Source organism: Suncus etruscus, chromosome 17 (genome assembly GCF_024139225.1).
Source record: "Suncus etruscus isolate mSunEtr1 chromosome 17, mSunEtr1.pri.cur, whole genome shotgun sequence".
In the NCBI taxonomy this organism is placed as follows: domain Eukaryota; kingdom Metazoa; phylum Chordata; class Mammalia; order Eulipotyphla; family Soricidae; genus Suncus; species Suncus etruscus.
In genome coordinates this window covers 61,476,417-61,488,659 of record NC_064864.1, presented here as the reverse complement: position 1 = coordinate 61,488,659, position 12,243 = coordinate 61,476,417, and the positions used below count along the sequence as shown (strand labels likewise).

The window sequence follows — 12,243 nt, the reverse complement described above, 5'->3', positions numbered from 1 at the left end:
TTCTAGATGAGAAAATAAAGTCTTGTTATCAACAGATATATACACAACTTCCTATTTCCACAGTCTAATACACCTGGACAGAATCACGTGCAGGGACACAAAACAATTTTATCCTAAAGTCATAAAACTAGAGATCACACAAGACTTTCCTCAGACTACAATTCTAAGAAGGCAGAAATCAACCATAAAAAAAGAAAATCAGAAAAACCAGATAACTAGTAAAGGATTTAAAGCACTTTCCTTGCACTCAGTCAACCCCAGTTTAATCCTCAGCACCAAAAAGCACTACTAGGAGTTATTACTAAGCTGGGGCCAGGGTAGACCAGTAGCAAAGTAGGTAGGGTAGCCTTGCATGTGGCTGACCGGGGAATGACAGGGGAACGACCTGGGCTTGATCCCTGGCATCCCCTATGGTGTCCCAAACCCCAACCCCAGCCTGCCAGGAGCGATTTCTTAGCACAGAATCAGAAATAAATTCTGAGCACCACCAGGTGTGCCCCCTCCCCCCCCCCCAAAAAAAAGGAAGAAAAGAACAAGTTCTGAGCACTATTGGGTGTGCACACCTCCCCCACTCAACACATACAGCAATAAAAAAAAAAAAACATTTGGAGATCAAACAACATGCAATTGAGTATTTATTGTGTCAAATAGTAAATCAAAGAATAAAAGGATTCCTCAAAATGAACAAGAATGAAGACACAATCTATCAAAATCTATGAAATACAGCAAAAGTAGCCTTAAGAAGGAAGCTCATAGTAATAAAAGTTTACAATGGGAAACAAGAAAATACTCAAATACATAACCTCACATTTTAAGAAACTAAAAAAGATAAAACAAATAGAACCCAATTCAAAGTAAGTAGAAGGCAGGGAAAATAAATTAGAGCAGATAAATGATAGAACTCAATAAAACTATTCAGGGCCGGAAAGGTGGCTCTAGACTAGGTAAGGTGTCTACCTTGTAAGTGCTAGCGTAGGACAGACCTTGGTTCGATCCCCCGGCGTCCCATATGGTTCCCCCAAGCCAGGAGCGATATCTGAGCTCATAGCCAAGAGTAACCCCTGAGCGTCAAACGGATGTGGCCCAAAAACCAAAAAAAAAAAAAGAAAAGAAAAAGAAAAGGAAAAAAGAAAACTATTCATAAGTCAATGAAACCAACAATGTTTTTGAAAAAAAAAAAAACAAAACATCAGAAATGAAAGAAGAAAAGTTCCAACAGATACCCCAGAAATAAAAAAATAATTTGTTCGTTTGCCTTGCAAGCAGCTGATCCAGGACCAAAGGTGGTTGGTTCGAATCCCTGTGTCCCATATGGTCCCCCGTGCCTGCCAGGAGCTATTTCTGAGCAGACAGCCAGGAGTAACCTCTGAGCATCGCCGGGTGTGGCCCAAAAACAAAACAAAACAAAAAAAATTTGTGATTTCTATAAACAACTTTGACTGTATGCTAGGAAAAAAAAAAAAAGACTTTTCAGAACCTACAACTTCCCAACACTGAAACAGGAATATATAGAAAACCTGAATGGAAAAATTTCTAGAAGAAAATTAAACAGCAATTAAAAATCTTCCCTAAAACAAAAATCCCAAATCCAGAAGAGATTAATTAACAAGTTCTACCAAATCTTCAAACCTATTACCTAATCTACTTAAATCAAAGCAGCAGGATTGTTTCAAACAGTTTCTATGAGGCCAATATTCTTTAGTGCAAAAAGCAGAGCTATTACTAGAAAAAAAAAATTACAGACCAATATCTGATTAACAAAAGATGCAAAGATATTAACCAAAATGTTAGACGACCAAATTCAACAATGCATCAAACGGTTAAGATACCATGATCAAGTGGGATAATGAAGGATGCAAAGGTGGTTCAATATGGACTCAATATTTTGTCTTGCTTTGTATTTTTGGCTTTCTTGTTTGGGGGCCACATTCAGCAGTGTTCAGAAGTTACTGATGGCTCTTGCCTATGGGTCACCCCTAGTAGTGTTCAGGGACTCCAAGTGATGCTGAGGAACAACTTTATGTAGTACAAGGCAAGCATCTACATACCATCTCTTCAGCATCACCATAGAATAGACCAGGGAGTTATTGTGATAGACCACATCAACAAAAAGATAAAAGTCATACGATTGTGTCAACAAATGCAGAGATAGATTCTGACAAGATTTTAAACTCATTAAGATTGAAACAAACACTTTTTTTTTTTTTTTTTTTTTTTTTTTTTTTTGGTTTTTGGGTCTCACCCGGCAGTGCTCAGGAGTTACTCCTGGCTCCATGCTCAGAAGTCGCTCCTGGCGAGCACGGGGGACCATATGGGACGCCGGGATTCGAACTGATGACCTTTTGCATGAGAGGCAAACGCCTTACCTCCATGCTATCTCTCCGGCCCCTGAAACAAACACTTTTAACAAAATGTGGACAGATAGAATTTACTGCAGTAGAGTAAAACCCAAATACAAGTGTTGCAAATCAGCCCGTGAAGAGGTTGACTGATGGAGGGATGGAGGATGAGGTCTTTCCCCTCCAGCTCGGAGCATGTGTCTGCCACCTTGTCCAGCCGACGGTTCTGAGGTGAAACGGCGGGTAAACAGCTCACAGACAGTCAGGCTTGTGGAAATATTAGCTTTATTTGGTGGACAAGACTGAAGTCCAAAGTCTCAGCCTCTGTTCCAGCAAAAAGCCCCTCCCCTTCCACAGACCCTTGTTTTTATCCCCCAGAATCAGGTACCACCCAATGATGGGATCAGATACCACCCAATGGTGGAAGCAGAATCAGGTACCACCCTAGGGTGGGGGCAGAATGCCAGGTCACACCCTAGGGTAGGGCACAATCACTGATCTGGGTAGGGTCAGTAACATAATAATCCCATAAAATGTTTACATATACAACAATTCCCCTGTTTGTTTTTAGTAAACAAACAATATTGTCTACAGTTATTAAAGGAAAAACTAGTCAATAATAAAAGAGCGGCTGTTTGCATAAGCGCATCACAGGAAAATGTAAAGAAAAACTTCTAACCTAAACACAGGGTGTCTAAAACCAGAAACATGTATCAAGGAATCAACTACATACAACAATGCCACAGCTAACATTTTCAATAGCAAAAAATGTACACCCTTTCCTCTAAGTTAGGCACAGACAAATATGTCCACTTTTCCTGCTATCATTCAACACAGTACTAGACCTGACAATATACAGGAAATAGAAAGATAAGGCAAAAGAAAGATACTAAGAAATTCAAATGGTAAAATATAAAAATATAACTATTTACAAATGTCATGATAATATACATATCTCTAGTCTCTCTATTACCTTAAAAACTATACCCAAAAACCTTTTAGAAACAATAAATCAGTACAGTAAAGTAGCACAGCCAAACCAGCACAAAAATGGTGTTACATTTTTATCTTCAGTCAACAAGAATGGTTTGGGATTTTCCTTTTTTTGTTGTTTTTTTGTTTTTTTGTTTTTGGGCCACACCTAGTGACGATCAGAGGTTACTCCTGCCTATGTGCTCAGAAATCACTCTTGGCAGGTTCAGGGGACCATATGGGATGCTGGTTATCGAACCGAGGTCTGTTCTGAGTCAGCCGCATGCAAGGCAAATGCCCTACCACTGCGTTATCGCTCCAGCCCCAAGAAATGTTTTTAAAGTCCATTTACAACTGTATACAAAGCATCAAGGACCAAAGGAAATCAATTTAAAGGAGATGAAAGACATACATTTAAAACCATCATTAATTTAAAAACCCACAAAAGACAAAATGAAATTTTTAAAATTCCATCTCATGGAAGTATCAGCATTGTTTAAACAACCATCTGACCCAAAGCTAACTATACAAATTCAATGAAATTCCTATCAAAATTCCAATCCATTCCTCAAAAACATTGAATAAATGCAATTAAATATGCATGGAATCATAAATCTCTGAATTGTCAAAGCAATAATAAAAAAAAGATGATGGGAGGCTTTAGTTCCCTTATTTTTATACCATAAAGCATGGTAATATCAAAAATGTAGTATTAAAATTCCAAATTTAGAATAGAACTAAGAGCCCAGAACTCAACAACAACAACAACAACAAAACAGACATAGAAAATGAGAAGAGCTTAACAGATACTTCCTCAAAGAAGCCATACAGATGGCCAATAAGAATATAAAAAGCATGTTCATCATCACTGATAATCAGGTAAATGCAAATCAAAATGGCAATAAGATATCACCTCACATAGTGAGAATGGCCAACATCAAAAATCCAGAAACAACCAATGCTAGGAGATCTGATAAAAGAAACCCTTGGGACCAAAGTGGTGGCACAGAGCAGTAAGGCATCTGCCTTGCCTGCGCTAGCCTAGGACCAACTTCAGTTCCATCCCCTGGGAAGCCAGGAGCGATTTCTGAGCACTTAGCCAGGAGTAACCCTTGAGCATCACTGGGTGTGGTCCAAAACAAAACAAAACAAAAAAAGAAACCCTTATTCATTGCTAGTAGAATTATAAACTGGTTCGACCTCTTCTAAAACTAGTCTGGAGACTTCTCAAAAAAATAAAAATAAAAAACTGGGAAGATATTTCAGTGGATGGGGTTAATGAACTGCATGTACAAGAACCTAACTTGATTCCAAGCATAGCATGGACCCCCTGGCTCCCTAGTTTAACTTTGAAGGCCCCGAGTACCAAGTGGTAGCCCCAGCACATCTCAGTTCAGGCAGCATCATATTGCTGACTTCAATAATGAACGATGGGGCATGTTAACTGAGTATCACCAGGAATGGCCTCCAGCCCCCATGAGCATGCTCAGCAGCCCCACCCCAAACATTTTAAAATAAAATAACTGTATCATCTAGTGATACCACTTCTTGGCCATCTTGTCCAAGGACACAACAACATTCATTCAAAAAGATAGACGCACTTCAATGTTCAGTGCAGCACCAATTGCAACAGCCAATATCTGGCAACAGAAATATTTGAGAAACAGTGAGTAGATAAAGAACTCTCAATGTACAGACACAAAAGGCTACTACTAGGCATGAGGAAAATATGAAATCTTGCCCTTTACCCTTGGCTAAAACTTAGAACCAGAGAATGTCGTGTTAAGCAAAATGACTCAGAGGCAGAAGAACAAATGCCAGATAATCACACCCATATGTGGTTTATAAAAAAAAGCAAGGGAATGGACAGTGTCCAATAAACACAAACCCTTGGACTCTGCCAAGAGAACTGAGGTTCCCAAGGTGGTGGGGTGGGTGAGGGGGTGCCACAAGTGACCGAAAAGCAGTGTTGCCAAGATCCTGCACTTGAGAGCTGATGGCACAGCAATGTCATAGAACAAGAGCTGAATCAGTAACACTTGACTAGATTCTGCAGGCCCAGTAATAGTCAAATTAGACTAAGTATATCAGATGGGAAGCTATCATGGAGAAAGTCAAAGAATTTTAAGTCGGCATATTCTAGTCTGAAGTCACCTGTTTCCTGAACTGGGGGTTTTAAGTTCTTTACTTCTTGGAAACTTGTTTCTGGAGAAACCCGCCCTTTCAAGGGTTTTCTTTTCCCTAGCTTCTCATGAACAGTCTATATTGTATAATAAAATTAAACAAAATACAATAAAGGTCAGCTTGGCAAAAGGGAAAAAAGGAAAATTTGGAGGTGAGACTCAAGAATACCCATTTTTAACAGATTCTGCTTGCATACTCAGTAGAGACAGTTTGAGACCACATTTAGAGAAACACTATTTAGGACTCTACCAGAAATTAGTCAAAAAAGAACATTAGGGGAAGGTATTTCATCCTGGAACACCCTTGAATCTATACAACTAAAAATAAATTGAGGTCCTTACCCACCACTAAATGCAAAAATAAACTCAAATTAATCCCAAAATCCTAAATGCAAAATTCAAAACTACAAAACTTTTAGGAAAATAAAAAGTATCTTTAGTTTAAGACACAATGTCTTAGCACCAAAAATTATGTATGTGTGCCATGAAGATGGGGAGAGGGGAATAAGGCATTATGGACATCATCAAACTTAAAAAGAAAAGACAAGAACCAGCCTGTGAGAAAGTATCTGCAAATAAGGTGTCTAAGAAACTAGCACATAAAAATAGTATGAAAAGAACTCGTAAAAAAAAAAAAAGAAAAAAAGAAAACAAAACAAGATTGAGAAATCACTTTTAAAATGGGCTGATTTGAACACAAAATCACCCGCAAAAGATCAGCAGGGGCAGGGAGGAGTGCTTGTATAGTCAACAAGACAAACATGTGCCATCCATAAAGATCCAAGTTGTGCTCTCAGCACCAAATAGCCTCCCAAGCACTGCCAAAGATGTCCTGGTGTCCTGCCTGACACCATCAGACCCAAGCAACGCTGCAGCACTAGGTCCAAACACCAAACCCTCAGGAAGGTGGAGAGCTGGGCTGAGCACTGTGGGAGTGGGATCTATAAAAAGAAGGTCCACAGATGGCAAGTCAGTGGAAGACAAGATGCTACACATCAAGAATTGTTAGGGAAATGCAAATTCCAATGAAATATCCATCACCGCCCTACAGGAAGGAGGAGGAGGAGGCATTGCCAAAAGGCACATGGAACTTTGGGGTGTGATGGATATTTTTATGATCTTGAAAGCGATGTTTCTGAGGTGTATATGTACAGCGAGACACTTCTCATTGAACCGTCTGTTGTATATTCCTTAGGCTAGAGGCCTTCTGAACATGAAATCCTGAGATTTTATGGAAAAAAAAAATCAATGAGAGAATTCATTATAAAAATGCAAAGATGGACATCAACAACTATAAGAGGATCTGAGGAGGATGGCCTGAGATGTTCAAAAAGCCTCCTCTGAAAAGAGGTTGGAAGGATGACTAATAATTTAAGACCAGACAGGAAAGGGAGTGCAGAGAGAAGAGCCAGAGGGATATACCCTGAGGTCTGAAAGAATGTGACACTTTTAAAGAACTTTAAGAGGCCAGAGCTGAAGGAATCGTTCCTGAGGAGTCCAGTGTATCCCTCAGTCCTGCAGTCCCAGATCACCAACCAGGCTAGTAAGTAACTTACTGCAACAGCACCCCAGGCCCTGAGAAACAGAACACTCCACTTTTGCGGAGTTAAATTTCCATGGGATCATGTGGAATAATGAGGTAAAATAATAAAAAGATATAAATGACATTTTACAATACCTAAGTTTTCTTACTTGCAATACAAAGGGGTGTGTGTGTGTGTGTGTGTGTGTGTGTGTGTGTGTGTGTGTGTACACTTTTCTCAAGAAAAACTATGTTCACATTTAGCCCTGTCCCTTTTTGTTTTAATAGCATCATCGTTCCTGACACAGTATCTTGCTGCTGACCTAGCAGGAGAGTAATTCCATTATAAAGGAAGAATTCCACTAGACTATGAAATTCAGTATTTGACAAGCTAAAGTTCTAAAAAAAAATCTCTATACAATGAGCATGTAGTAAAACTTAATATATAATGCTTTTAGAAAAATGCTCAATAAATGTCTTTGTAGGAAATTTACATTTACTAACTAGTCATATATTGAGTTCTTTGTAAATCTCAAGAGCATTAATTTATTTTGCTTACCTACCTAAGAAATTAGAAGTCAAAGGTTCCTAAGCTTCATCAATAAAAAATAGACTGCAACTAGATACAAAATGTACCTAAATTATCTTCAATGCTCAACGAAAATAATTTGGTGGAGGGATATGGACGCTGGTACTTTAAAGTTTATGTTGGGACATCAGATGCCCAAAATCCTATTATGAAAGCTTTGGACATCAGAGTGCCTTAATAAAAAAAAAAAACTTTTAAGTTAAAAAATATGAAGAACTTAGTCTCTAAAAAACAATGTCATGTGCTAGAGGTAGAGACAGCTCAAAATAAGGGCTAGAGTGCAGGCATTGTGTGCATGAGGCCCCAAGTTTGATCCCTTGCACACATAGCCCTGGTAGCCACCAGGCATTGCTGCTGCAGGTCCTACCCAGCCTGAGCACTGCAAGGTGAAGGAGCCAGGTCATGTATAGACCCCAAGCACTGATCATAGAATCTCAGAAAATAAAATATCATCCATTAAATATAGTGACTTGAAGAACTGGTACTTAAGGGACTGACAGAGTTTTCAAACACATCTCACAAACATATCAAGTAGCATTAAATCTTTAAGGAAAGAAAGTTCACAGCAACATTTTTTTCCTCCTAGACTAGCATTGCACTGTTGAATCAAATAATTCTAACTCAAATGAGCAAGTCTCCTAGCCTCAATTATAGTTCAAGAGGCAATGTCTTTTCTGATTCTCAGGCCTACAGATAAGATCCCCTCTCTCTTCCGTAAAAGATTACGGAATTTTTCCGTTTAAGATAGCTGCTTGCTTTGCTAAGGGGAAAAGGAATGGCTCATAATTCTGAGTGCTTCGTTCTTGTCCAATAGAAACAGAGGGTGGAAATCAACGCTAAGGGAACTCAAGTACCACTTTTTAGAACACATTTGCTCCTGCATTTCTCCCCTGACCATCAATCTTCCATTCTAAAGATGCATTTAAAGAATACTCTTACTCCCTGGAGAAATCCCAATGGTGGTCCAAAAAGAGCTGGGTTACCATGGTGCCAGCCAATTAATTTTGACACCTGCTTACCAAGATTGATCATTTTTGATGTCTGTTTGTTGGGTTGCTATCCTTCAATTTCCAAAAAAGATTCTCCAGATTATTAATGAGGCCAATTCCACTTAAGTCTGTCCCACTGTGTTAATACTTTCAAGGACAAATTTAGAAGGCCACAGAAAAAGCTTCCTTAGCTTAGCACATGCATTCCCAGGAAGTTCTTTTCTTCTAAAATGAGTATTTCTCTGAACTTACAATATTACATTTTATTTACTATGAGTATGCCTACTAAACCAGAATTACACCAGTTATGCTTACTTTAATTAATCACTGTATTCCACAGAGAAATGTAAAAGTACTTACTAAGAAGGGACCAAAAAAAAAAAAAAAGCCATAGGAAATAGCTTGTAAGGAAATTATGAATATTCAATGATTAGTTCAGGATTTATTATTATTTGACAGTGTCTAATAAGAGCTATTCCTCTGGAACTTACTACGGTCAGTTTATCTGTGAGGATCCTCTAAGTGACTTAAGCTAGTTTAACTCAATTCAGGATCCTTCCTATTAACTGGGCCATCTGCTACTGAGGTCACAGCAGTGACCCTGCTGCTGAGTAACTTCCAGGCCTCCGAGATGTATGTGGGAGCTTGTGGAACCTACAGAAATTTCTGTCCTCTTCAGCGGAAGGAAATTAATCCACCACACCAAGGTGTAATTGCATATGAATCAGACAGCCTTTCAGTTTATGTACAAAAAGATATTTTTAAAAATCAGTGTGGTCTTTCTCACAATGGCCTGCTGTTTCTGTTAGGTTCAAAATTCTCTCCTGCTGAGGAAACAGGCGGCTTGCTTTAGTCATAGCTAAAGTTTAAGAACATTTGAGTAAAAAAAAGTCTATTAACAAGCAACAAGATTTTTTTTTTTCTCTTATTGAAACACTCATTATTTTGGGAGTTCTCTTGAGGAAGGAATAATACGAAAATGTGGGGTTCTTTGAAGAGAGAATGAGAGAGAAAGGACAAAAGTGGAGGAAATGGGTGTTTTAAAGCACATGGGAAACCCCAGGGGATAAACCCTGTCAGCCACTGGAAGATCAGCATTTGAAGGAGGGGTGTGGAGCCCCCAAATTAGCACCTAGCCTAAGGGCACAAGAATGAGAGTCACCCCAGAGTGGAAAGTCTTGAAAGTTTTTTTTTTTTTTAAGGGAAATGTGCACCTTTTCATTAGCACCTCTCCCAAATTAAAGAGGAACTTACTTTCAAAACTTAAGTGGCTCCCTGGAAAGGCATTTGCTCTTGTATGAGTGAGGCCCTGGATTCATCCCCACCACTGGGAGAAACCTTGCCACATGTTCAAGAATGAAGCTAGGAAACATTCAGCCTATTGCTACAAATGAATTTTATAAAATTTCACTTTGAGATTCACTTTGCAAAAACTTGCTGTAATTAATACCTAAGATTTTAAAACTCCTGCTTAAACAAACAAACAAAAACCCTTTACAATGAATGTTAAGGGACAAAGTTTTAAAGCAGGTATAATTTTATTGTTGTTTAAAAACTGAAAATAAGAAAGAGGATGGGGGGGGGTCAGAGATGTCGAATTTAAAACCCCCAGGAAATTTTCCTGTTAAAACGGAGGTGAAATCTTTGCTTTGGAATCCAAGAGAAACTTCACTTCTCTTTGCCTGCCATCCTGACAATATTAGTAGGCAAGACAGTAATACTGACAATATTACTAGACAATATTAGTAGTACTGACAATATTAGCAGACGGTGTAATTTCACAGCCCCAAACCAGAGCAACCAACTTCAGGCTAAGAAGTTTACTGACTTAATGCCTGTTATCTGTCAGTTGTCAGATGAGTTAGTTACCTACTGGGCTGGGCTCTCTGTTTGCTCCTTAGCGCTCACATTTCTTTTCAAAGCGAGCAAGAATGCAAAGACCATCAACCAACAGGGGGAGAGTATCCCGACTGTTCTAAATCAAGCTCTTCAAAAAGCACCCAGAGCCCTCAGAAAAGCCAGAAAGATGCCCTCACACAACCGCTGGCAGTGAAAATAACCAGTTCGAAAAAGACCTTATCTTGGCCGTTAGAGGGGAAAAAATAAAAGCCGAGTATTTCATCTTCTCTCAGTGACTCCTGTTTTTCTCCGTTCCAGGTAGATAGTTTTAGTAAATCCAACGCTGCATACTGGCTACAAGCAAATAGACGCACAGCCCGGGAGTCAGAACTGGGCCCCCATTCCGTGCTGTGTGATCTGGGCGAATGACTTCAATTCATTGCCTCGACTTCTCACTGTAAACCCAGTACAATAATTCTACTAACTCATTGAGTTGTAACAAATGAGATAATCCATGTAAGGCGCTTAGAAAGCACAGCGCTGGGCACGTAGTAAGAAGCCCACCCTCCACTCCTCCGGTGACCCCCAATGATTACTAAGCAAACTAAATCCTCCGTCGCGTTATCTAGACAGGTCTTGGGAACCTCTAACTTTTAACCTTTGCACTTCTGAACTGTTTGCATCGGACGCGATGCGCATCCCTAGAGTTACTTGCAGGAGGATTCCCGACGACCCCATCCCGTGCTATAACAAAGATGGGGTTTGGCACCGACAGGCGGGGAGCGCGACGGGGCGGGGTGGGGGGATTGGGGATGCGCTGGGGACCACAAGTCGCTGCGGACATCAGCACCCGCCGGGAAGGGCTCAGCATCCTCGGCTGCACTGGGGGCGGGGCATTGGGTCTGGGGGTGCCAAGAGGGGGGAAAGGTGTTGGATCTGGGGGGCAGCGCGTGCTGTGGATCGTTCGGGCCCAGGGGGATGGAGGGGGGCGCAAGGGAAAGCAGGGGCGCGGGGTCCGGCGAAGGCACTTACTTGAACCTGCCCTGGCAGTGCTGGCACTGGTCCCCCACCCAGCCCGGCTCGCAGAGGCAGGTGGAGTTGACACAGCGGCCCGAGAAGCAGGAGCCGGTCCTGTCGCACGGCTTGGACTGGGACACCTGCGCCCAGAGCGCCAGGTAGAGGAAGCCGGAGCATAGCAGCCAGGCGGGGGCGCCCCCGCCGACCCCCGGCCGAGTCCTCCCGGGTCCGGGGACCGAGGGCGGCGGGGAGCCCGTGCGGCCCCGACACCCCGATTCCATCTTCCAGGCGCCCCTGCCCTGCCCTGCCCTGCCCTGCCCTGCCCGGCTCTGCCGGCGCGCACAGGGATGCTCCGCCGGGAGGATCGGCGCGGAGAGCCGCCTGCAAGACCGCGGATCGGGCTCCGGCTCCGGCTCCGCTCGGGCTCCGCTGCCCGCTCAGCGCCGCCGGCCCCCGTCCCGCTGCCCAGTCTGCAGGGACAGATCGCCGCGGCGGTCGCCTCCGCTCGGCTCCGGCCGGCCGCCCGCGGGCATCGCCCCTCCGTCTCCTGACCTTGTCCTCCCCGGAGCGGGCCGCGGCGCGCCCCGAGCCGGGCCGCGAGCGGGGAGCAAGCTGCGCGGGGCGCTCGGGAGGGGACCTGCGGGAGGGAGGGGTCGGGGGAGGGGACCCCGCGCGCCCCGCCTCGCCCGCCGCTCTCTCGCTGGCTCGCGCCAACGGCTCGGCTCCCCGCGCCGTGCGCCCCGGAGGGCGGGGGCCGGCGGCAGCCCCGAAGTGGGCGCGCCCAACGCGAGCC

At 42.5% G+C, this 12,243-nt stretch overlaps 1 protein-coding gene across 2 annotated transcripts in view; it reads right to left on the bottom strand.

Annotated features, from left to right (window-relative positions):
- ATRNL1 (attractin like 1) overlaps positions 1-11,752 on the bottom strand; it is a 733,758-nt gene extending 722,006 nt beyond the window's left edge. For both annotated transcript variants that reach the window (XM_049764403.1, XM_049764404.1), the window contains exon 1: positions 11,466-11,752. In XM_049764403.1, coding sequence (XP_049620360.1) covers positions 11,466-11,731 — 266 coding nt within the window. In that variant the 5' untranslated portion in view covers positions 11,732-11,752. The remainder of the gene's footprint in view (positions 1-11,465) is intronic.
- Between the last annotated feature and the right edge of the window lie 491 nt (positions 11,753-12,243).